This window comes from Centroberyx affinis, unplaced genomic scaffold (genome assembly GCF_046629955.1).
Source record: "Centroberyx affinis isolate AG114_WGS23_722 - 3 ecotype Tasmania unplaced genomic scaffold, CSIRO-AGI_Caff_v1 ptg001411l_1, whole genome shotgun sequence".
Taxonomy (NCBI): domain Eukaryota; kingdom Metazoa; phylum Chordata; class Actinopteri; order Beryciformes; family Berycidae; genus Centroberyx; species Centroberyx affinis.
Genome location: NW_027279891.1, coordinates 45,001 through 72,500, shown reverse-complemented (window position 1 = coordinate 72,500; position 27,500 = coordinate 45,001). Strand labels below are relative to the sequence as shown.

General features: G+C 44.5%; 1 protein-coding gene across 1 annotated transcript in view; it reads right to left on the bottom strand.

The window, feature by feature from the left end:
* LOC139649901 (protein diaphanous homolog 1-like) overlaps positions 1–27,500 on the bottom strand; it is a 76,237-nt gene that overhangs the window by 4,772 nt on the left and 43,965 nt on the right. Inside the window, exons 14-22 of the mRNA XM_071526410.1 lie at positions 16,069–16,167; positions 15,810–15,904; positions 15,221–15,322; positions 14,587–14,826; positions 14,139–14,268; positions 13,707–13,831; positions 13,397–13,561; positions 12,271–12,403; positions 7,824–7,913 (exon numbers count right to left, since the gene is read on the bottom strand). Coding sequence (XP_071382511.1) covers positions 7,824–7,913; positions 12,271–12,403; positions 13,397–13,561; positions 13,707–13,831; positions 14,139–14,268; positions 14,587–14,826; positions 15,221–15,322; positions 15,810–15,904; positions 16,069–16,167 — 1,179 coding nt within the window. The remainder of the gene's footprint in view (positions 1–7,823; positions 7,914–12,270; positions 12,404–13,396; positions 13,562–13,706; positions 13,832–14,138; positions 14,269–14,586; positions 14,827–15,220; positions 15,323–15,809; positions 15,905–16,068; positions 16,168–27,500) is intronic.

Genomic DNA, 27,500 nt, shown 5'->3' with positions numbered 1-27,500 from the left:
CATCATGGGAGAAGGATGAATATAGACTGAAACCTGCAGATTAAACAAGTGAGAGGAAACTTTCAGAGCAGAATTGGGAAAATATTTAAGTATGTTTTGAAAGACGTGCCTCACTTTGACAGCCTTAACAGTACATACGTCACTTGTTGGATAAGATCAATTCAAGCAAAGAAAAAAACAATAAACGTGGCCTTAGTGATGACTGTGGGGTGGATTTGTGGTAAAGGATGTTGCACAATACACAATAATTAACTAATGGATGGGTTGATCGTTCTGCCCTGGCCTCTCACTCCACCAGCCATGTTCCCTTCTACAGATAAAAAAGTGGAACTATCTGTTTGCTCACAGCTCACAGATAAGACTGGAACAAAAAAAGAAATGTCTTGACAATTCAGATTTGGATATTTGACTATTTGACATAGCACCAGGCACTACAAACATATAAAGAAAACAACACACAGGTGTGTTGTGTTCACAAACATGACTTGCCGTGATATTGACTCTGCCTGAAATTTTCCATTCACTTGGCACAAAGCGTGGTGGGTACAACGCAAGGAAATGAGACATTAAGACCCACAACAAAGCTTTTAGCTTGTTTACTAGTGGGCGTGAGAGTGTGTTTGCACATGGAGGGGAGATCGGGGACACAAACAGTGCAGTGAAAGGATCATCTGTAACACATTACACTCCGGGGGTCTCAATAATGACTGCCTGATGAGGAAAATAAGTCTATGTTGTACAGTATGTCTGCTGCTATTATGAAGGGAAAACAGAGAAGAAGAATAAACAGAGAGGAGGTAATTATCAGTCATTCAAGTTTATGATAGTTTGAGATGAGGAGGTAATAAGGACCTAGCTCACTGGTCAAGGGTAGATGAGCACACTCACCCACCTCTTTTTCTGATCACACAGATTATACCCACCAACCAGCCTACTGACTAGACCATGGTGTGATGACGAGGGATGACTAGGAGGCGGCCATCTTCATGCTCTTGGTGTATTGCCAGTACACCAGTGACTTAGCTGCAGCAAAGCCACAATCACATGATAGCCTGGTAACAGTGCCAGAGCCAACATGATAGTGTATTTCCAGATGTAGGCAGGGGTGCCATCACAGGGCGGCTGGTTTACCAGGGGCTCATATCGCCCTCCTCAGGCCGCACCGGGTAACACACTGCCGCCCTTCACTGGAGCACTGTGGGAAACAGTGATGTCATCCAGCCTCTAGCTTACAGAAGCCTATGTTTGTGTCTGTGCTAGAGTCTGTGTCTTAGAATGCATGTAAGAGTATGCAAGTCATATCACTGAAAGGGCTCAACTGGTGTGTGTGTGTGGCTTGTTGGCCTGCATTGTCTCAGTGTTTAGTATTCATGTGACGTCACCACTCTTTTATAAATGGTTTGATTGGTGTGTGTGTCTCCTATTGGTCTGAATTGTCTCTGTAGTGTGTGTGTGTGTGTGTGTGTCTCAACGCCTGCTGTGAAGGCACAAATCATTCTTGTGATCTTTTCTTTTAAGCAGACCATCTGCGGTGCCAGCGTGTGCCTCAATTGTTGCTAGCCCTTTATCTCTGTCCCTCTGTTGTGATTGGTGCTTTGTCAACCAGTTGCTACTGTGATTGGTTGTTTGGCAAGGGTCATGACCCAGCAGATGGGTCTATAGTGAGCGTTTAGACACGTCATTCCTCTACACACATCAGCACACTTTCACTGTTTTATACACAAACACACACAAATACACATACAAATACATATGTGTGCGTAAAGGGAGTGTGTGATAGTATTAGTTAGTATAGAAAAAGTATGCTAGGGTGTATTGGAACACAATACGTCTATTTGAGAGTATGCATTGGTATGCAAACATGCATGTGAGTCTTTGTATTGGCATGCAAGCATCTGGTGTGTGTGCATTTTTGTCTGTATGTGTGGGGGGGCAGACAGACGCAGGGTAGGCAGCTGTGGATCCCCCATGCCCTCTGCCCCCCCCTCCATACAAACAACACACACACACAGTGAGCTGAGGTACGGGTCAGAGGTGAGGGGGTATATAGCCTCCACAGCCTCGTGGCTCTCCATTCAGTCACACTGCTGTGACACAATGAGCATAACAACACACTCAATAGGCCCTGAATAGCCCTTTAACACCAAGTGTGACGTCTGCAGTCTCTACAGCTGTGAAGGGAGGAAGGAAAGAGGGATGCAGACTGTGACAGTGGAACGAAAATGACATGCACAGTAGCAATAACTAGTCCTAGTCTGAGTAGTCAGAGTAATCAAAGGTGAAATGGTTGAATGTCAATATCTGAAGAGTTATTTACAATTCTGTATAAAGCCTGATTTTTGTTTTAACCAAAACGATATGGTCATATCATAGAAAGGATTACCCATCTGTAGTGCATTATGAGGGCATTGAATTATAACACTCAGAGTGCCTTATGATCATGCTTATAAGAACACATTACACTTACTGATCCATGATATAAACATTTATAAAACATAGCTTTGACGTATAATGAATTGTAAGTACAAGCATGTTATGAATGGTTATTACTTATAATGCTGCATGGTTTAAGATATTACTCAACATTATCAATGTATCTATAAAAGACAATGATAACTTGATGATGCAGTATGGATCATTGTAGTACACTATGAGAAATTATTGTGCTTTGCTGTGCGTTTGCAGAATAAAGTGACTCATATAGAAATACTCATAAACATTCATAAGACGCTTGTACTTATAATTCATTATATGTCATCTCTATAATGTTGAGAGCTGAGAGCTACTACAATGCAACAGTAAGTGTTATCATGGTCATGAGGAATTATGAGTGCATTATGTCTTATGTGTGCCATTATAACACACAATAGACAGTAGTCATAGAAAGTTATTAATGATAGTTCAGACATTTGAAAGATTCAGACTGGGAGGGGCAAAGTTAGACACCCTGGTATTTTCCAGAACGTCTCCATTCATTGTATGATGTCACACAGGCCAGCTCCAGAACATTGTAAAGTTCAGATGAAGTCACTCACAAACATCAGCATAACAAAAGGAATAGAATATTGGATTATATTCAGAAGTTCTCAGCTCAGCATCCAGTGCATTATGAGCAACAGGTCTGCGGTGCACTGGCCCAGATTAGATTGAAGATTATCTACATATGTTCTTGGGTAAAACTGTAGATCTGCAGGTAAGACCTCAGAGGAATGAGGATCTGTCAGAGTATCTGTTTTAAGATACTTAACTAAAGTGAAATTTCACTTTGATACAATGTTATATTTTCCAACACACTCCACTGGCATTCCACATATTTTGCCCTGACTGTCTTTACCAATAATTGCCAATAACAGGTTGGGGTGGGGTGTAGCAATAAGTTGAGCACACTGTCCAACTTGATAGGGGAAAACTGAGTAAAATGAGCCACTTTTTGTATTTTGTGCTACTACAGCAAAATAAATGTGTAAAAATGTATTTGTATGCATTTGTATTTGTATATGTATACTGAAGGTTGTTGCGTAGTCATGGAATTTTAAATATTTTCTGTAGCTAATACAGCTTTAGAAGTACAACCCCAAAAAAGTTGGTCTGCACAACTTACCTCAGGGTGGGGGTTAGGTTAGTGTAAGTGTGGGGCAAGTTGACCCTTATGGAGGTAAAGTGTTAAACCCCATAAATTAAAACTCAAAATGAAGGTCAATTTTGTCTTTGATCCCATTCTAACAACATCTAATCTGACAACTGATGTTTAATTCAACATGTGATAGCAATAGTCTTTTATTTTCAAAATGGAGATTGGCGTGCATCTTGTTTTAATATCTCTTTAGTGTCATTTTGTTCTTCTGTTCCTTTGCCACCAATTGAATCTACTTGCCCTCTGACACTTCCTTGGCTGCTTCTTAGATCCAAGGGGGTTGAACCCTCATTTGTTTTGTGTGTGTAGTCTTGTGGCATAATGATATCTGCTCTGTGATATTAGATACTTGAACACATGTGTTAAATTAACTACATTTTAATAGAATGAAAAGGTGATTAAATTGGGGTAAGCTGAGCCATTGGCTCAACTGGCCCAGGGCTAGTTTGTTGCTGTGGCACAAACAAACCAACAAAACAAAACAAAACAAAAAATGCTTCACAGAACAACTCAGGCCCACAGTTATGCTAAGTTTATGACCTCATATTATAGCTTATAGCAACAGCATCCACTCTGACCACCTTCTCCATGTGTTATCCTCGATCACAAATTCAGGGAAATAAAGTACTCATCCTAAATCTATGATCACTTGAATTTTTGGTATGGTTGCCCTCAAACTCATCTTACTCATTAGGCTAATCCTACCCATTCATGATTTATTGTCTTATGTGATCTATGGGGAAACTCATAGGTTTTTGGCTTCAGGCTTTTTGGCTTTATGCCATTTAGGAGATAACAGGAAACACCCAACTGGTGGTTCCTGCTGCAAAGCAAGCTAACACATCTGAATGCCCCATCTCTGTGAAGATAATATTTTAACAACAGCAATTTACACAAAATGGTTATGAAAAAGGGATCTTGTCTAAATAAAGCTGGTTTGATGTTTGTTGGAAAGTGGCCCGCTATAAACAAAGTTATTGATAGGTTAGAGGCAAGAATTAGTTAGCACTCAATTGTGGACTATTTTCTTAGCACACAATACATACCATGAAAGTTTTGAATTACAATATTTATTGTGTTATATTACTATATGCCATGCACACACACACACACACACACACACACACACACTTCACCATCTAGCTTTTTGATAAGGTGATTTTCACAATAGTAAAGGCAAAAAGAGATTATGTAGGTATTACATAGAGTTAGAGTTAGTGATTAGGATCACTTGAAATTTGAACTAAATAGTGTTCATTTTTCTTGCCAGACAACTCGGCAGCCTCAAAAGTGGCTTGCAGGACAAAATAAAAAAAAGTACCCTTCGTGTTTTTTTCAAGTATTCCAAATCTATTCCACTAGTCTTCTGCCCCTGTGTGCAGCAAATTGTGCGGATATGTTATGAATTATGGAGGAGATACTAAAAATACCGTCTATGTGTACATGTGTTAGACAGAGGAGTGCTTTTATCCTGCTGATGGAGGCTGCCTATGGGCCCAGCGGTGCCAGATATGTATCAGTGGAGCCGGAGCCAGGATGTGCCTCCTCCCCCTCCAGCTACGCTAAATTAAGACCTCTGACTCAACCAACCAGTCAAACATGCACACACACACACACACACACACACACACACACACACACACACACACACACACACACACACACACACACGCACACACAAACATGCATAAAGACATGCTTCTATTGTGTGGGTTCAGGACTTAGGGCTCTGCCCAGCTGTAAGAAACCACGTGGGTAACTGGAAAAGAGCAGCCTTTGAACATGAGTGTGGAAAATAAACTCCCAACAAAAAAGTTGAGATGGCCAAAAAAACCACAGCAAGGCTTCACACCCTCCACATTAGACATGGAAAACCCTGAACTAGGGCAAAGGGAGACGGAACCAACAAGATGGGAAAAGAGAGAGAGAGGGAGACAGGGAGGAGGCAGGAAACAGAGATGTGATACATACAGACACTTATATTTTCCTGCCATTTCCTACCACAGAGAAATGTGCACAGGGAGGAAGGCTCACTGACTCACACACACACACGCACACACTCAGGTACTTCCTGTTAGGAGTGTGAGGTGGCGTAACAGTATTCGGGTGGCTGACTGAACCCAAAGTGGGCCCCACTCTTTCTCATACTGTGATCTTTCCTCACTCCCTCTTTTTCCTCTCCTCTCTGCTGTCTGGTCTCTCAGTCGGTTTAGTGGCGATGAGCCTGGGTTGTTTGATGCTTAAGAGTTTTTAGCTGTCCATGGAGATTGCCTCAGTATGGCTTAGCGGACCCCTGAGGACCACTCGTTACAACTCCTAGCTGACCCCTGTTTTACTGCTTACCACAATAACTGCTAACAGGCTACGCACAGGCATGTAGTATGAAGAGGGGGGCTGACCTGAGAGTATTTGCAGAGGGGAAAAGTGGGTAAAACAGGAAGGACCCAAAAGAAAGAAATAAAGAGAAAGAAAGAAAGAGCAAAAGAGTGAGAGAAAGAAAGAAAGAAAGTACAGGAAAAAAACGAGCAAGTGAGAATGAAGGAAAGCAGAAAGGAGTGCAGTCTCCCTTCTGGCTCTGAGCTATTCCAAATATCCACTCTGGAGCACCGCTTCACATCTGGCTTCCATTGAGGGAGGGATTGGGTTGCACACTCTCCCCCAGCCTCTCTTATGTGTGAATACTCAACCCACACATGGGTGCGCGCGCACCAACCCATACACACACACACACACACACAGTCTCTCTCTTTCTCTCTGTCTCAGTTAATGGACACCGGACACTTTCCCGCTCACATGGTCACACACACGCTTCCTCACACTGGGAATCATGTTACAAAGTTACCAACCTGACAGCCCACATAGCCTCATTATCGTTTGTATGAGCTTACTAGTATGTGTTATCCACCAAATGTGCTACATGTATGAGTACAGAAAACAAAGGAGAGAGAGAGACTGTAGTCTCCAGTAAGTGAATGTAACTGGATCGGGCAGTGGGTTGGGGCAGCAGAGTAAGTAGCTAACCAGATTATAGGCTTGTCTCTATTGGCTTACAGACTGTACAGCAGGGCCTGAATGAAAATCAATACAGACTGGAGACACAAACAGGAGTATGTCCTCACATACAGGACACACACAGTGCATGGATTTACGGTTGGCCAAATAATTCCATATGATAAAAAACTGTTTCTACTTTTTGTTACAATATCCCAAGGAAAAAGTTTTTGAGCCAAGGATTTTGCCCATACAAACTTTATGAGTTCATGTACAACACATTCTGAGTGACATTAACTACCCAGGGCTGAGGTTCTTAACACAAAGCATGTGGAACAAAGTGCTTCGTGCTAAGATTCTTATGGAAAACCTAATAGAGTTCGACAGCCCATTTGAAAGTTTCACTCCAAAACAAGATACCCCCCATTTGAAAAAAGTGACTGATGATTGCTGTCATGAAAAGTAAAGCATATTATAGGTTACCATTAGTTATGAGTTACTTTAGATCTTTGCTTACAAATCATTATGTGTTTGAGGAAAACTTTTCCAAAAAAGATATGTAGTGTTTTGGAACAAAACCCTAGATTTCTTCATGGTTCAGCCAACCAGTTAAATAACCAGGTAATAATTTACCTATTGCCCATTCACCCAACTCTCATTTCCCCAACCCTTCTACCTACACTTTGATTCACGCTCTTTGGTTGTGCACCCCCATTCCCCAAATATTGTATTACCCCAAAACCCCACCCTCACCAGTTGCTCCTCTTTCTCAAGTATCTTAGTGCCCACACCCACCCTTGGCACCCTCCCTGCCCCTTCTTTTGTTGTGTCAGGCAATGCTGGAATTGGCTTTGCCCCCCTGGAGCCATGCCCAAAGAATAGTGCCACACCCCACAGCCTCTGAGCCAGGCAACAGATGGAACAGAGACACACAGGGACCCATGTTGTTGTGTTGTGACAAAGAGAGAGACACAGAGAAAGAGAGAGAGACAGAGAGAGAAAGAGACAGACAGACAGAGTAACAAATGTGTGCACATGTGCTATATGTGCTTCAGTACATTATGCATACCACAAGTGTGTGTGAAAGAAAAAACACATGGAAATCTGTAATCCAAGTCTAAGTATGACATGACATATTGACACATCAGCATGTCTTGTGAAGATTTACTGCTCTGCTTGTGTGTGTGTGTGTGTCTACCTGCTTGCCGTGGTCCTCGCTTCCTCCTGAAAGCAGCGCCAGACTGCAGTGCCTCCAAGAGGCCATCCATGATACCAGTTTCATCACCCTCTGTAGACACACACAAAATCAAAACTTAATATCATCATTGCACCTAAACACATGAGATTAAATTAATATGTGCAGACACACCCACACACATACAAAACACTCCATTATCCCAGCCTGTGTGTTTCACATCAATACCACCACCAGTTCTACAATCATCATTTTCTTTCTTAACAACAGGGGAGTGATTGGTGGTATTGCTGAACCCTCTACCTATCATGTCTCTCTCTCCCTCTCTGTCCCACACACACACACACACACACACACACGGACAGGGGGCTAGTTACCAGTCACATGGTCACAGTGGCACATTAGCTACATTAACCTAGATAGGCAGTGACCTAGTTCAGTTACTGTCACCGCTGGGGGCTACACACATGCACTTTCATTAAGATAGCCTCTATACTGCACAAACAAACCCTTATTAAAAAGACACGCCCACTGACACCAGACTCACATAATCAAAACATCCACCCAAATACTACAAAACGTATGAGTAATTGTGGCTTACAGTTGAAAGAGTCTTGATTGGAGAGGAGACTTGTGCCTATGTGTGTGCACATTTAGAGTTTGCATGTGTGGTCTCTTAGACTGTTTGTTTATTTATGTCTGTATCCTCCACACACCCTCAGTGTCTGACAGTGGGACAGGGGGGCAAACCAAAGGGGTGTACAGTGGTAATACTACTGTGAGTAACAATGTGTGTGTTATGGTGATTGTTTTGTAGGGGGGGGATTCAATGGCACAGCACTCAAGCAGATGGTTTTAATTATTTCTACTTTGAACCTGAATGGGGGGGGGGGGGGGTCCTGTGTCGGGAAAAAATGGGCAGTAGGGCTGGGGGTTAAAGGTTTATGTTGTCACCTCCCCCAGTCCTCAAACACACACACACAGCTCCACTCTCACACACACACACACAGTATCTAATCCTGCAGTAAGCCCTGCGGCAGATGGCCGTGGTCTCGCCTGTCACGTCAGAGAAAGTCACACACAGCGGGGGAAAGCCTTGCATAGCTCACATACACCACTCGATGGCCACGCCCGAGAACTGCACAGACTGAACAGAATGATGTAGCCCATGTTTTCCTCTCCTTGAAGGGAAATACATCTGGCACATTTTCACTCAGCACTTATACTGATCACATGGTTGGCTTAAACCACTGGTGCACACACACATATACATCAGTACAAACACACCAACAGATACACAGAGACCTATTTGTGAATATGTACCGGAGGCAGTAGAGGGGCCAAATGGTAAGCTGGCTGCCTGTAAAGCATGCTTATTGTTGACCCACTGAACTACTAACTATAAGTAGAATGGCCTAGGATCAGTGCCCGCTATAGCATTCATTATACATACTACATTGTGCTTTATTGTGTGTGTGGCTTCGGGGAATATTTTCTGATAAACAATTGTGTCTTCTTTCATTAGAGCAAAGCTTTATAATGTTTGGATTGTTAAGGATTAGTAACAGGCCTAATTATGGAAAAAAACAAAAAAAACTTGCTGGGTCACATGCTGAGATTTGTTGTGGAATATCTATCTTGGTAATAGTGTTATTGACTATCAATACAAAATCAATATTAAAGTGGGTGACGAGAGTGGTGGTCAAGGTCATTATCAGTTCAATGATGGTATGGTATGGCAGGCAGAACTCGCAAGCACACACATACACACAAGCAAAAACAAGGTATAGCAGCAACAAAGAACATAAGACGGATTAATTAGCATAATAGTCCCTTTCAATCCAATCTATCTGGATGTACATACACTGACATGCTGACACACACACACACACACACACAAAAACACAGTGAGTGCGGTGTCTTATGTGGAGCAATAGCACCCCTAATGGACGTTCACACAATGACAGATGAGGGGATGGATGATGAAAAATCACAGCAGGAGAAGAGAGAGATAACAACAAACACTGAAAAACAAAGACAGAGAAAGAAAAGAGTAGGAGAAAGAAGGACACAGGTAGAAGTGGGTTGGAGATGGCTAGGATTTCTATCTGCCTAACGTGCCATTACTGTGCCTCTCATTCACAGTAGCCTGGGGTGAGACAGCAGGCTACCCAGGCTTATCCCATCTCATCCGCTCTCTCACTCTGTGCCTTTTGCCTCTTCCTACCCTCTTTTCTAGGAGACGACGACACAGTCTAATCCCCTCAGGAGGCATCTGTTGCCCTACTCTCCTCTCTCCCTTACCCTCCCCCACACCACTCACTCGCTCACTTGCTTTCAATGTAGAGCCAGAGCACTCCTAGTGGCGGTTCCCATACAAGCAGCTGCGTGGGTGTGTATCTCACGCACACACCCTTTAGCACACACACACACAAACACACACCCTCTTTTGCAGACAGTGCTGACACCTAGCTGTAAAGATAAGGAACAGTCTATTCCCAAGCAGTCTAGCATGTTCAAAGTTGACTGAATGACAGCCAGGGAAGGATGTCAATAGAGTATTGGACAGAATTCATAAGACCAAATCAGGGCAAAAATCTTACTCTGTGGACAGACGGTGAATGTGGGCTTATGGGGATGGCAGCCAAATACTCTGCCAGCCTTCTTCCATGCCTGGAGACTGCCAAACAACTTTAACTAAAAGTAGTCACTGAACTCTAATGCTACAAGCCTCAATCATTTAGATTATTAAAAGCTGAAATCTCTTCTACAAAGAATCCCAAAAGAAACAAGTCATTCATAAGGGCTGCCATCACATGCTTAGTACATGTGGTAAGTGAGGCTCCACTGAATGTGTGTGTGTGTGTGTGTGTGTGTGTGTCTGTCTGATTCACATGGGAATGGAAAGTTCACAAACTGCAAACACTCACTGACCTTCCAGGGTTCAACCAACTCTGGGATATTGCGGGAGTGAGTGAGACAGAGAATGTGTGTGTATGAAAGTGGGGGAGAGAGAGAGAAAGAGAGAGAGAGGTTGTGAGATAGTAAGGGTATGAGAGTGGGAGAGAGAAAGAAAAACAAAGAGTGAACAAGGAAGAAAGCGTGTGAAAGAGGAGCAGCTGAACATAGCCATTGTTCAATAGCCATCCCAATCCGAGGGTTGATAAACAAATACAGAACAAAGACCAGGTGTGTGTGTATGTTGGGTTTATGTGTGGTTGTATTTAAATAGGGGTATGTTGAATACCTCCGGGCTATGAGGGCAGTCAAATATGCCACCTGTATGTAAATGATCTCTAGCCCTCCAACACACACAGCTTTGAAGCACTATTGTGTTCCCTTCGTACATGCCTGTAGTGGCTAACCATGAAATTTGACTACCTTACTTTCTACCACAAAAGATCTGTTCTGTACTTTCTACACAGTGACACAATATTCCTCATGGGGCCTCGGTGCTTGCTGTGTGCCTTTAAATGCCCTTTAAATGGATGACAGACACATGGGAGTGAAAGGAAAGAATGAGGGAGAGAGATGGAACAAAAGTGAGAAAGAGAGGAGAGGAGAAGCCAGCTGGAACATGGAGTACTAGGAGAAAGGCAAAAATTACTTTTTGTAAAAGAAGCTAATAAAACACACACACAAACAGTGCAGACATGCTTTGGGTAAAACAAGAGCACATAAATACACACACAGTCCCAAAAAAACATACACGGGCACACATTTACTAACATAGACACATACACACACACACACACACACACACACACACACACACACAGTGCACTGAGGCTGTAGTGGAGAGGAATTCTGATGACTGTGGAACTGTGGAGTCCCAGGAGAGCCCAACTGGAGCCAGAGAGAGGAGGAATGTATTGAAACTAGGTCACAGGCTGAGAGACGGGGAAAAAGTGTGCATATGAGTGTCTGCAAGGCAAGATTTGAGTTGCTGTGTGTTCACAGGGATGCGAGTGTGAGAATGTGTGTGTGTGTTTAACAGGATAATGTGTTGCTAGCCTTTTTCTGGAGTGTAATAGCACATCATAAAAGAGAGGAAACATGTTTTTGGTGATAAAGAGATTTAGGCTTTCTTTCTGTCCTCTTTTATGGAAGCAAATCCCTCGTTCACCAGAGGAGTGAAAAGAGGAGATGCAGCTCCTTGTGTTTATCCTCCCTCTCTCTCCACATTCTCTGTGTCGCTTCATTGTTACTCTCTTGCTTCAAAACGGAGGTCATCAACATTAGATTAACTTTGGTCTATAAATGGCGATGGGTCGTTCTTTTTCTCACACACACACACACACCCCCACACACACACACACATTCAATAGAAGTGTGGACTCTGACTGCCCCCAACTGGCTTCTGAGGGAAATACAAAATGAGAAACGTGGTGTGTGTGTCTCTCTCTTTCAGTCAAACACAGGCAAACAGAAATGATCCAGCCAGTGTGACCTGCGTTGATGTCGAGGAGCTGGCTCTTCTTCAGTTTCTCCTCCTTCTCCTTCTCTGCCTTTTCCCTGGCCAGCTTGGCCTTCTTGATCTTCTCCTCCGACTCCCTCCTCTTCTGATTCTCCTTCACCGCTTGCTGCGAGGGTGGGGATGGAGAGAGGGAGAAATGATCAGACAGTGGATGTACAGTATGTATGTGCAGATTGGATGTTTGATGTAGATATCCGTTAGCAAGGAAGAAAGTGCTTCTTCAAGCGCACATTCAAGCGGATAGATGTAAGCTGGGCCTGATGGATGTTTGTGTGCGTAAACAGACACTTCAAAAGCCATCAGCGGATGGCAGTTAGCCATGGTAACTGGCAGAACAAGTTGCCCCGTGCAGCAGCCCTCCCTATCAACACACTCGCAGTTGACACATAAACTGACAATATATCTGCGTCACTCCTATTCATTATTGTGTCAACATGGACAGGTGCACAGTCCCCATCATTTTTCTCATCCTGTTTTGACACTAGTTTTTCATCTTTCTTTCGCCTACTTCACTTTCTCTCTGCTCCTCTAGAGTGTGTGTGTGTATGTGAGTGCACGTAGGAGTTAAAGGAATAGTTCACCCAAAAATTCAAATTCTGTCATCATCTACTCACCCTCATGCCAAATGAAACACAGGTGAAATTTGTTAGTCCATATAACACACAGGGAGGTTGCCAGCACAACTTGGTAGCAGCCTTCTCCAAAACATCTGAAGTCAATGGGGACCTGTTCTTTAGAGTTCCAAAACAAAAACAGCCAAACACTCACACTGTGAATAGAAAGACCTATGCACCATTATTTGTTGCAAATCAATCAGCTGTAGTTAAGATTTGCACTAAATTATGGTGTAAATATACTGTAGGTCGTTTTGGAACTCTGAAGAACTGGTCCCCACTGACTTCAGTTGTTTTGGAGAAAGCTGCTATGGAGGTGTGCTGGCAACCTCCCTGTGTGTAATATGGACAAACTTCACCTGTGTGTCAACTGGCATGAGGGTGAGTAGATGATTACAGAATTTTCATTTTTGGGTGAACTATTCCTTTAAGTTTGAGTTGGTTGGAAAGGCCTGTTTCCACTGTTGCAACACAAACACACACACCTGGAACATATTCTTAAAGGTGTTGAGGTCCCCAAAGAACTCCTCTACGGAGATCTTTCTGGGGTCAAAGACGAAGTAATCCCCCAGGTCGCTGTACTGCTTCTCCATATTCTTGTGCATCAGATCCAGCTTCTCATACTGTTCACGGGCAGTGCCCACAAAACTGTGAGAACACAGGGTTAAGGAACACACAACCACGATCTCTCTGTGTATTAAAAAGTATAATTAGCATTTATGATAACAAAATATATGCAACAATATGGGACTGCCTGAATGAATAAATGAGTTTGTAAATGAATAAACAGGATATGGACATCTTCTCCACAAACAGGTCCTTGTCACTTTGTGGAGGAGGGAAGGTTTCCACATCTTTCTCCAGGTTCTTGATCTGACGGCCCATCTGCTCTAGGTTCTTTTGAAGCGTCTCTGCAGATACTGCAGGGGACATGAAGGAAACATCAAGCAGTTATTCTCAGTTGCATAGGATAGTATGGAGGGTTTTTCATGTCTAAGACTAAGTCTGCTGCTGTGAATGAAAATAATAGTATAAATTACAAGGCATTTATAATTTTGCAGCTATAATGAAGGAAGGCCATTAGGAGAGGATGGGTATACAATCCTAACAGGAGACATACTGCACAATGGAATCAATCCTATTAATCAAATGTGTAAATGGGGGATAAAATAGATGATACCGTGTAGAGATGTAAATGTATTGAGGACCATTAGATGTCCCATGTACCTCTGCTGGCCTTTACCACATGGATGAGCTCGTCAGGGAAGCTCATGACATCAGGATACTGCTCCTGACACACATCAGCGAGGAAGTGCAGCAGCGTCTGCTTCTGGTCAGCTGATTTGGTGTCACGCAGCTGATTGGATGGGTATCATTTTTGGAAGGATAGGACAAAATAGATGCTGATCAATCTCAAATGATTCAATGTCTGTATGTGTGTTTCAGACATATTTGTTCACTGATGTGTGTAAGTGGGTGTGTAAGTAAAATATGCTTAAACCAAAGGCTTTAGCGTTGTGGGAGCAAGTGTTCAGGTCATTTTCTATATGTCAACATGCCCATATTCTACTTAACCTTGCAGAGGTATGAATATGTAAAGCCAAAGGCCTTCGCAGTACAGTCAGGCAGTTCTTACTATGGGTGTATATATCAGCATGTCTATATTGTAATTTACCTTGCAGAGGTATGATATGGTGAAGCCGAATGCCTTGGCATTGCGGGAGCCGGCGTTCATGTAGTTGCCGACGAGGAGGATTATCTGCAGCAGCTTGGAGAAGGTCTGGCTCTTCATCAGCTCCTCGCAGGCTGCTGTCACAGACACCACGTCTGGCTTGATGTTGTTCAGCTGCTCCTCAAACTGCAGCTTGAACAGGATGGCCTGAAGACGAGGCTTCAATCGCTTCACACTAGACATCTGGGTAAAGGAAGAGGGTGGGGAGATTTGATGCCCATTCCTGGTAAGTTTGATCGTTCCTGGTAGAGTGATTCTTAGATTGTGTGGGAGTGTTGGAGGGGATTTCATATATTACTCATGTCTTCCAACAGTTAAACAAAGCACTCTGTGTTGAACTGCATGATAATTCACTGTGTCTAATATAGTGACGATGGTATGAGTCTATCTCACTATTTCAGCATATTAACTATTTCTGTGCTTAATTTCCTACAAAACTGATTTTCCCTGCAGATTTTCTGGTCAGTCATTTTCAAGTCAGCTGGGAATTCAAACTATACATGACATGACAGCAGTTGTCTGTGTGTGTGTGTGCACGTGTGTGCGCGTGCGCGTGTGTCTCTGTGTCTCTCCTCACCACCACTGCAAACTGTTCGGCCTCAGCCAGGTCGTCGTATTCATCCTTCATCTCTCCCAGGACACTCAGCTGCTCTGGCTCTGGCAGCTGTTTGATCAGGTTCTACATGACAACAACAGCAAATTATACATGACTGACATGATACATGACATGATAAAAGTGAACTAAAGGGCAATCTATTTGTGCGAGAGAGAGGTCTACACAGAACACCGAGTAACAGTACTTTATTGATCCCTGCAGGGAAATTCTCCTTTTGCTTATCCTCCTCCACAGGGAGTGTACAGAACTGTTTTATGGTTGATTGTTGATCGGTTAGACCAAGTTAGGCTCATTCTCTGTACAGTCCTTTGAGACATGCTTGTGATAAAGGGCTTTATAAATATACAAACGTGAACTTGAACGAGAACAGCGCCCCTGAAGCAAGGTGGAGCCTTGCTGTCACAGGGGATTGAACCCAGGCCTTCTGGTTGAAGGACAGTCTCTTAACTCACTACACCAACCCAGCTGCTCCATACAGCTACTCAAACTTCTATTTACTTCTTCTATCTACTTCTACACCCCCACATCAAACCGGCTCAGAGTGCTGTACCTGAACCATGGACTCGGTGAGGACCTTCTCGTTAACCTCCAGGATGACGTTCTTGATCTCTTCATAGGGCAGACGGAATGATCCCAGGAAAATGGCTGCACATGCACACACACACACACACACACACACACATACAATGAAGGTCAGACAACACTTCTACAAATCCAACCAGCATAAAGGAGCTCTCTAAAACGAATACTAGCAAATACGAGCAATAGCATGTCAGTTGTTACATATGGAGATCTGCTAGTGGACTTACAGAGGTTCTGGGAAGACTTGGAGTCTAGCACCTTCAGCTCCTTCACCTTCTTCTTCTGTGTGACCTTCTTCTCCTCCGCTCCCTCCTGCTCCTTCTTGGCTGGAGAGGTGGATAGAGATGGAGAAAGGAACAGGGAGGGAAATGGGGATATTTAGAAGGAAAGAGGAAGAAACTGTTAATGATGAAGAATCATTTCCTGATAACTTCCTTAAAATGTGAGACCAGGACAGGTGGATACAGATAGAAATACTGTTGAAAAGAGGGTGAAACAAGTGGGCCCTGTGATAGAGAGAAGTGGAAGAGAGGGATGGATGGAGGGCCTAAGAGACGGATATACAGACCGACAGACTTGGCAATGGCCTTTGCTTTTCTCTCTCTCCCCCAGCTGTATGGTGTCATGAAGGTGTTAGGATTATTGTATCAGTGGCCTCGGGTAGAGAGGAACTACCATCAAATGGCTGTAACACTGGGGGAATGATTTTCCTGCTGTATGGGGCTCCTGCATACGGATGGTGGATATGGTTGGACATTTGTTAGCTGTGAGGCATTCAACACGCAGTCAGCTTACACATACACACATGCATACACAATCTCTCTCTCTCACACACACACACTGACAGAAACACTTCACATGAAATTGTTCTGACAAGGTCAGGATTGTGACTGTGAGGATGTGTGAGTGTGTGTGCATCTGATGAGAATTACGACTGGCGGATGCACAAGCACATGAGTTTGACCACATAATAGCCCACAGTACCAAGGGACATCAGATCTAAGGTCAGTGGAGTTCTGGAAGTCACGTTTCCACACTTCTGTTTCAGCCAATGTTATCTTAACATTCACTCAGCTGTGGTGCCCACAGCTAGAATAATGTAAATAGATTCATCATCTGGCCTTGCTGCAATTCTAATTCCATGAGCCATTACAGCACAACTGTCCATATATCATGATATAAATATGCAAATAACAGCCATTCTTAAACTGCAACATCAATTGGAACAGATTCTAGAAGGAGCCCAAGAAAAAGTCAAAATTTACCCCATCCACCACATCTATTAAAAAAGAAAAAAACTACAGGAAACACTGGTTTCAACCATTTCCCACCCTTCTTCAGTCCTCTCTCCATATGGCAGACAGTATGATATACAGTGCTCAAACATGTCAGTCTCTACCCTCCACTTCCTCCAGTCTCTCTTTAGGTTTGTCTGATTCTCTCTGTGGGGTTCTATTATTTGTCTCTCTGGGGTCTCGTTCTTTTCTCCTCTTTGTAGAACCAGACTGAGCAGGAAACGAGCATCATGGTCTGGATAACAGCCAACTGGGAAATAGTGCATGCAAGCACGTGTGCACTCGGTCTCTCTTTGTGTCTGTGTCTCTCTCTCTCTCTCTCTCTCTCTCACACACACACACACACTCACAGACAAACAATGCAAATGAATGTCAGTCCCCTGTGCTCCCAGCAGCCCACCTGTTTCCACTGGCTGCTGATGACCTCATGTAATGATATCAGAGACTACGCGTCTCACTAGAATAGGCCTGGACTGAAACAAAGAAGATAGACACTACTACTATGATGACTATATTAGAACCGCTAGACCTACTGGATGATAGGCTAGGCTTACTTACATTCTTACAATTACCTGTATTTTCAATATGTATTATTAATTGTAACCCCAATAACTTGCCTAATGCCTACACTCACCCTGAAAGCTAGAGTAGGTAGCTGGTAAATGTTGCTGCCTGTCTTATGGTGATCATGACCGCTGATCCACTGTGTGGTAAATGTGATCTTAGTCATAAAAACAAAACAAAACACTGAATGTTTTGGCTTCTTCACCCTTTCTGAAAACAACCCGCTCTCTGTGCTGCATGTGCAACCTTATTTCTCCTCTTTCTCTCAGTCTCCCCACTCCCTCCATCTTCAATCCAGTCTCCTTCCCTTCTTCAGCATTAGTGTCTACTTTATACGGCAGCATATTAGATTAGTGAAGAATATGCTGTCTCTGCTGACTGCCTCATTCACACACTGTGACACAGTACAGTATTCTCCATGCAGACACAGACAGCCACAACAGCGCAAGTCATCCGTCCGTCCGTCCAGTCAAGCAGCGCTTTGTCTCAGTGAGAGAGGCCACTCAGTCGGTCAGTCTGTTAACGAGTCCAGGCCTCTTAATGATCTCCTCCTCTCTCCACTCAGCCATTCAGTTAGAAAACACACACACACACAAAACCAGTCAGTCACTCAGTGAACTGTTGCCTCACTGAGCACCATTGTTTCACTCAGCATCAGCCTCAGTTTTTCCTTATGCAACTCTTTCTCTCTGGAAACAACATCCTATGACTTGTCTTAACTTTGTGTCAAACTCTATGGGGATTTGTTTCCCAGTTTCCCAGTGATAATGACACCCCTTGTTTACTGTCTATGTTTACTCTCTGGATATCATGTGTGTTATATCAGTATGTAATGCATACTGTGTATATCAGTAGCGTTAATCAAAATACTATTGTGTGTCCAAATCTCTGGCCCTGGTCCCTGCTGAGAGCAGGAAACTAAGGCCGGAATTCCACCATTACACACACACACACAGACTAGGAAAATCCATCAAGACAGCTGAAAGGAAACAACATAAATAGGCACACACACACATACATGAGTCACAGCTGAAAAGTGGAAAGAGAAGAGGAAACCAAGGAAATGACTAGTATCCACAAATAAACAGAGTAAAACAGTGGTACAAAGAGAGAGACTGATAATAATCTAGAAGAATCCACATCACCAAGATGGTGACATCTAGAAAATTAGAAATAATAGGTCTACAGAAAACAGTGGGAGCAATATAAACCAATTAAAAATCAAACAAATCCCCCCCAAAAAACACATGGGCACACACAAGCACACGCAATTGTACATAAACGAGCGTGTACACACACCACAGTGCAGATGTAGTTCTAATCTGGATAGCGTATAATCCCATGGAGTGGCTTAATCCAGTTACCTCAGCATCATGTCACTGGGTCAGTGTGTATGTGTGTGTGCATCAGGGAGATGGAGAGCCGGCGAGGGTGTGTGTGTGTGCTATAATAACATCTACAGTGCCGGCTGCGCTCTAGCCAATGAAGTCAGGCCTGGTTATGTTGACATCATGGCTGATTCATAAAATGGGGTCTGGTGTTCAGATTGTAAAATGGCTGCTCTCTGGCTTCCACATGCACAGGCTGTTCATTTATGAGCCTATGGCACCTCTGGTGGCGGCTATGGAGCACTGCACCCACATTGCACTTAGTCACTGTGGGGGAGGTGAGGAGATGACAGAGGCAAAACACACAGATGCATATACGACTAGACACACAGAAAGACACACACACAAAAACATACGCATGCACACACACATACACACACACTTGTGGAGTGCCGACATGTGTTAACATCCACATGTTTTATGGTACCAGCTGCCTTTTTGTTATTCCCTCGCACAAAGAAGGCCCCCTTTTCTGGAAACACAACCACCAGCACAACCACTACCCACACACACACACACACACACACGCATACACACAAACTCCCCTTTTCCTGGCACACCTCCCCCTCCTCTTCAGCCTCTCCAACAGCTGCCTGGCACTGAGAGATGATGAGCGTGTGTGTGTGTGTGTGTGTGTGTGTGTGTGTGTGTGTGTGTGTGTGTGTGTGAGTTTGTGTGTGTGTCATGAGTGAAAAACTAAATTCTTCCATTTCGGACTCCTGTTTTTAATTAAGAGAGGGGGAGAAGAGCAAAAAAAAGCAGAAAGAGATGGAGGAAGGAGAGGAGGCGGAGGAGGGTTCATACAATCATGAGGAGCCAAGTCATGCAGAGGTCCCTGTCAATATGTAACTAAGTAAAAGTGTGTGTGTGTGTGTGTGTGTGTGCGTGCGTGTGCGTGCATGTGTGTGCGTCTATCCTCCATCTGCACAAAGAGGAGTCTGTTTATCAGTCAGCAGACCTGAGTCTGTCCTTCACTCCCCCCTCCTCCCTCTCCCTTCCCTTCCTCTCTCTCGCTCCTTAAAAGGAGAAAATGTGTGGTGGAGAAGGTGATGGGTCACCAGACTGGGAGAAAAAAGACAAACAGAAAAGTAGACAGATGGAAAGAAAGAAAAAGTATGATACGGTGAGATACAGAGAGAGAGAAAGAATGTACACTTTCATCCCTGACCACTCTGAACCATGGACTGGACTCAAAGCACACAGTTTCAGCTCTCTCCCAGAAAGCATAGCCTCTCCTCTTTTCTTCTATCTCTTTTCCTGCCTTTTCATGCAGCCTATTCATCCTCTCATCACCACTCCCTGCTTGTGGAGCGCTGTGGTTTATTTTTAACCCACTAAAAGCTTTCAGATGACGGGCTCCATTGTGTGTCTATGGCGCCCGGAGAGTGCTTTTCATGGGCCCTCTGGCGGCGAGGCGAGAGAAAAGCACAACTTCAACTTTATATAACTTCAAACTAACTTTTTTTCCAGACAGCATTCCAGTGCTTGGAGTTTGTCTTAACTGGAACAGAGGAGAGGGTTTAGTGTTGCAACAGGCTCCTCAATAACAGTTCTTTGGAAAAGTGGCAAGGGTTGCTCAAGAGAAAGAACCACACAGAGACACAAACAAATCTTTTTGCAAACGCTTGACGTCAATAAAGATTAATTCAATACATGCAGGGGAAACTTAATGAGACGTTCTTATGCTTTTGATTTTGCCAAGTTTACTGTAAGAACTCCAAAGTATTGGTCCTAAAAGGGGAATTGGACAAAGAAGGGAGAGGTGGGGGTGGCGGGGGGTGGGGGAGTGGGGGGACATGAGGTTCTTTGTCTAAACTAAACAGAAGGCCAAAACTACGGCAGACAGAAGGACAGCTGTAACCTTGGTCCCTTTAAACTTTAAATGTCCAACATTCTGTCACTCGCTGTATGAGTGTGTGCGTGTGTGAGAGAGTGTGTGTGTGTTACAAAGTAAAGCGTGTTTGACAGAAGAAGAATAAGGGGGTTTCCACGGTAACCTAGGGGCTGAAAGAGCCCCTTCATCCTGTTTTTCACTGTGAAAGGAAGCGGGGAGAAAGGATTCCTGGCTCTGTGTGTATGTGTGTGTGTGTGTGTGTGTGTGATTGTGTGAGGAGGACCAGATGGCAGGGTGGGGCAGGGAGGAGGGGGGATGGGGGCAGGATGTGGGAGGGCCAGGATGCAGGGGGACGGCCTGGGGGAGGGGCTAAGGCCCTGCTCACTTGCGCACCCCTGGTGCATGAAGGGTGTTACTGCAGCTCAGATTTACTCCACCAACCTAAATGAGGTATTATCACATTATATCTGCTTTAGAAATAGAAAAAATAGCCAAAAATTACATTTATGATTACTAGAAAATCAAGATTATATGAATTCATCTTGCTTTGCTATTTGATCATTGGATGTGGTCTGCTGGCTCACCCTAAACACATTCAACAGAGACCTAAAGAGGAGCACTCTTATTAAATTTATTTGTCCATTAGAAGTTTCAAAGACATGATTTTTAAACCTTTAGCTTATTAGAAGAACCTTTTAAGAAGCTTGTAAAATATAATTGTATCACTCAGTGCTCCCAAATAGCATAGATAATCAAATTTACAACAATTTGTATACATATTTTATCTGATTTAATTTAAAACAAATAACTCTGGCTCTGTGGTATTTCCAACATGACAAAATGTCATGTTGGAGATAAGACATCTTCAGTAATCTTCAATAGCAGCTCCAACTGAAAGCACCTTAAACTTAGAATAAACTGTCTATCCAACACCTACACAATGACCCAAACAAGAAATGGGCTATATCTGCCTTCAACTTAAAACACATTAAATAAAATCATTATTTATTTCAGCATGAATTTATTACTCACTCCCTAATGAATGTACTAAGTGTATATGTATTTTATCTAAATGTGGTGACTACAGGAGGAACAAAGTGTGGTCCTTCTTCAGTGAAGCCCCTGTTGATGTGTGGACCCACAGTGCCCTCCACTGGACAAACTGCTGTACTGCTGCTAGATGACGTATGGACAGCACAGCCCCTGTACCTGGCTACACTGTTTATTACCTTCACACTCTACCTCTCACCATCCCAGGGACGAGTGTGTGTGTGTGTGTGTGTGTGTGGACAGTGAGAGAAAAAGAGTGTGTACAAAATGGGGGAGAGAGAGGAATGGAGAGTGAGTGTGTGTGAGGGGGAGAGAGAGAGGGATGTTGTCGATGTGTGTGTGTGTGTGTGAGTGTGTGTGTGTGTTGTTCTCCCAGGGCCATTCTGACCTCTCTCTGCTCTTCTGGCCATGAAGGTCTTCAGCGATGACGCACACACGGCACGTACCGGCATCGCTGATGGAAGTACGTGCACACATACACACACACACAATACATGCACACAAAGATACACACAGACAGACAGACAGACACACAGACAGCGTATGCTGCCTGCATTGCTGATAAGGTGCGCTACAGTCGACACATCGACACAGCACTACCTTGAACTCATATTCACACTCGCCGAAACCACACAAACAGCCCATAAATCCCCATAGCAAATAACAGAGGACACAGACAGACCCACACGCACGCACACACACACACACACACGGACACACGCATACAGAGCGAGAGGTGAGCTGCTATGCTGTGCTTATTAAATCAGTCCTATATCAGCCACTCTCCTTGGGACAGCAGAAAAGATTTACTACAGCAATTACACCAGCTAATTACAAGGAAGAGAGAGAGAGAGAGGGGGAGAGAGAGAGAGGGTGTAAAGGAGACGGGGAAATCAAATCAGAAGGAGAGAGAGCAAATAAAGGAGAGTGAAAACTGAGAGACGATGAGAGAGCAAATAAAGGGGATGGAGAGAGAGAGAGAGAGAGAGAGAGAGAGAGAGAGAGAAGTTAGTTTGAAGGACAGAGGCGGTGAGGGCAGTATAACCAAACGCAACAAGGAGGCGACGAGACGAACGGAGAGACGGAGGAGGCCATAAAAGCAGGCAAACAAGGGTGACGGATGGAGGGAGAGGGGGAGACGAGGGAGGGAGGGAGCGAGGGAGGGGAGGCCGGGAGAGAGAGGGAGAGGGAGAAAGAGAAAAGGTGAGGGTGGGCAACCGATGTTTCGTCTCATCCACTTCACTTTGGACATGACCTTGAGCTCTACGTAATGCCTCAGCCTCGCACACAGTACACGCACACACTCCGACTTTGCCCTTCACAACCCACAGGACACAGACATGCCCAAACGTTTAAGGGTGGGGGGTGGACATTTAGTCCCACATACTAACACATGTATAGGCACTTAACACATACATGACACATACCTGCACTTGCGTTTTCACACAAAAACCCAAAGGCAGCAATACAGAGGGAACAATGCACAAACTCACAAACTAGCCGTGTGTGCGTGTGTGTGTGTGTGTGTGTCTGACTGACTAAGTGAGTGACTCAGTGAGCGAGTGAGTAAGTGAGTGAGTGAGTTTGACTGTGCTGCTCTGGTACTCTGTGTGGTGCTTTGGTGTTTGTTATTCACAGTGTGAATGTCCTTGACGCTGCACTGGCCTTCACAGCATAGTGCTCCCTCTAGGGGGGGGGAGAGGGAATTACATCATCAAGCAGGCTCACTCGCTCTTAGGCTGGATATCAATCGACCCTGATCTGTGTCGCTGGTGTTGTGGATGTCATGCGGGAATTCTTTTCGCTTATGTGTGTGTACCTGACTGTTGGGATCACCGTGTTTTGCAAGACAGCTGCCTGACAGCCACTCATATCTGTGTGTTGCCTGTGAGTGATACTCTATTGATCCCTATAGGGGAATTCTGTTTTTGTTTCACTCAACAGGGAAATTGATTCACAGGGTTAACTGCAATACAGCATCGCTGGAGCTGGTAGAGATTCAAGGTCTTGCTCATGAACACTTCAGCAGGGCAGATGCTTGAACCGGGGCTGCCAAGTGTACAGGCATTTCACTGCAGGAGAAGTGTATTGCCCATCTAGACCGTCTCTGTGACATATGCAGAGCCATGCAGGCAGTCTCATTTACATGCACTACACAGAGGTAGAAATGAAAACCTATAAATTGGGTTTCTATCCCAATTCAATAGTTAGATGAACTGTAACACACACACACACACGCGCACACACACACACACACACACACCCCGGGAGGCACATTTTGCCCTGGGCAAGAAGGATTAGGAGCTGCACTCCTGTCAACCCTCAAATATTCATTATTACCTTATGGAAAGATAGCAGAGAGAGTGTGAGCAAGGGGGAGCGAGAGAAAGAGAGAGGACAGAAAAAGAGCATGAGAGTAAGAGATAGAGAGGTACTTTATGAATACAAGCGACACTGAGTTATGGAAAAAAGAGAGATGAGAGGAGGACAGGGAAAAATGGAGGTCTACACGGTGTCATGCCACAGAGGACAGTTAAAAGCTTGTCGCCGTGCTGGAGCACACACTCATCCTCTGTTAATCCTCAGGTTTCTGTCCTCTCGTCTCCATCCATCCATTCCTTCACTCGTCTTTATCTCTGCTTCAGTGATGAAGACAAAGGAAAGCACTCGCTCATTCGCTCCTCCCTCTCTGCCCAGTTCTCGCTCCCTCTCTTTCTCCTTCTCTTGGTCTCTTCAGGCAAGCCTCGCAGGCCTGATTAGCAATTGTGACTTGACCGCATGGTGGAAAGATTGGCACGCATGCACAGCCACGCGAGCGCGTACACACAAACATACATATACGCATATTCACACACATATGTGGCAAAGAGGCAGACAAGGGCCAGTTTTGCTGGGTCCCATCACCCCTTGAGCTAGGCCCGGAGACAATGAGGGGGGTGGAGAGGAGGGAGTTTTGCCCTTTCAAATGTCAGCCACCGCTCGCAGGACATACACATACACACACACACACACACACACACACACACTTGAGAAACTGTATCTGTCTTGAGGCGAATAGATCAGGCTGTTTTCTGGTGCCTGTCACTATGGCTTCTTCTGCAAACATCACAGCCTGACCAAGTCTGGGAAACTATGGAGAGGAGAGGAGAGGAGAGGAGAGGAGAGGAGAGGAGAGGAGAGGAGGAGCGGAGAGGAGAGGAGAGGAGAGGAGAGGAGAGGTGATGTGAGATGAGATGAGATGAGGTACGGAGAGGAGAGGAAGGCAGAGAAGAGGAGGAAAGGAGAAGAATGGAGGTGAAGGGGAGAAGAAATGTAAGCCACAGACAGAGCTGATGAGAGGAAGAGATGAAAGGAAAGAAGGTGAGAGGAAAGGAGGAGAGGAGTGGGGATAAGAGAGAGGAGGAGTGATAGGCAAAAAGATGAACAGAAAAGGAAGGAGATGAGATGAAAGAACGAGTTATGAAGAGGTAGATAGAAAAAGAGGAGAGGAGAGGAGGAGACAACGGCAATAGAGATACGGGAGAGGAAAAGGAAAAGATAAAGATGCAAGAAGAGAAAAAGGGGGAGGAGAGACGTAGGGGGACGAGTAAAAAAGTAGAGCAATAGAGAAGGGAGGCGGTACTACGGGAGAGAGAGAGATAGATTGTGGAGCGAATGGGATGAGAGAGGAGGATGAGGAGCGAGAGACGGTGTAATAGGGTGAACGGGGTAAGAGAAGGGGAGCGACAGCCCAGCTCCAGAGAGACTTAGCCTCAATCACAAGGATTAACATACTGGACAGACACACACACTCATCTCCATACACACACAGACCCAAAGCTCCGCCTTTGTACTGAAATTTGGTGTACTTGATTTATTGCTTTGAATCAAATGAAGCAGAACGGCAAGTATTCTGATCCTACAATCCATGTTGCCGAGAGCGCGGGGAACGTCTCTGTGCAATATTGTGCGTGTGAACCTGTCTCTTTGTTGCGGATGCTTTGGGAAAACTACCGCAGGTGTTTCAGCTACATCAATAAGGCTGGATCATAGTCAAACTAAGTAGCTGGAGGGGGATGACAACCGTGATCTGGCAACCCCCAACCCTGCGTGGGAACCTGGGAAAAAGTCTGTCTCTTATCAAAGATCCAATGGGCTGCCGCGGGGTTGCCAGATTGTGAGATAGTTAAGAGTGTATGTCCCCCCCCCCCAAAAAAAAAAAATAGCGCTACCCCCTGAAGGAACTAAACAAGAGAACGAGATATTTAAACAGAGAGACAAACAGACGTGCAAATCCTCTCCTAGAACATCTGTCTGCTGGCCTCTCAGGAATTGGCCGCAGTTGGAGCTAGACACACAAGACACGCACGTGCACACAGAGACACAAACAAAAACACACACACACACACAAGTACACACCTAATCCCCACCATGTGCTTAGTGAGCCATGGGGGGATGTGTTGCCAATCAGGCTGCTGTGTGAGGCTGGGCGAATGAAAACAATCAAGGAACAACAGACAATATGGCTCAGACATTGGCACGGTGTTTTGTGTGTGTGAACGACGGTGAGTGTGTGTGTGTGTGTAAGCTGGCTTACACGTTCATACACACATAACGCTCACACCCTCCAGAGACCAGCCTCTGTCCTCTCCCTACCCCGGTCCCTCTAGGATTTCACTGAGTGAGTTTTTCTGGGACTACTGTAACTAAAAATGCTTCATACTGAGGGTGGCCTTTTCAGGCAATGAAGAACGAGACAAATTTGCATTGTTTTTCTGCGTGTTTGCTGAAAGCGCAGTGACGCCATTATAACGTTAACGTGATTCACTTGTCGACAGGTGCTTTAATTTGGCTGTTGGTTGTTGGGAAGTTGAGACGGGGACTTGCGAATCTTGGCCGCTGTCATTTTGCGTGGAGCTGTGAGTAGATTAATTTGGTTAAGGTGTGAAAATCTGTCAACGGTGTAAGCCTTAGTGATAGATGCAGGGAATTGTTAACTAATACAAATTTTATTGCAAGGACAACTGTGGTTTGTGTGTTTGTGTGTGTGCATATTTACTGTATTGCTGCAGACGGACATGTCAGTGTGTATAGTCTTGTCAGAACAGCGTCAGCTGCCAGAGATTGTGAGACTGTCAGCTACTGGGGTGGGGGGGGTGTGTGTGTGAGATGGGGGTTAGCAACACTACGACACTCAGAAGTTGCTGCCCACACACAACATATGCTACAGACACACGCATACACACAAATAAGAAGGGACACCCACACACGCATATATACTTGAGATACTGTATGTTATTATCACTAGCACTGGTGGTGGGAGGATGGATCAGGACCCCCCAGCATGGTCATCATGTGAGGCCATCTGCGGTCTGTGTGTGTGTGTGTGTGTGTGTGTGTGTGTGTGTGTGTGTGTGTGTGTGTGTGTGTGTGTGTGTGTATTACAGGTTTAACTGTACTTAAGAGGTCCACAGGTCCCTGTAAGTGCGGTACAATTACCGGAAAACAACTTAACATTACATTTTTTGCTAGTATATTCATCTGTTAAA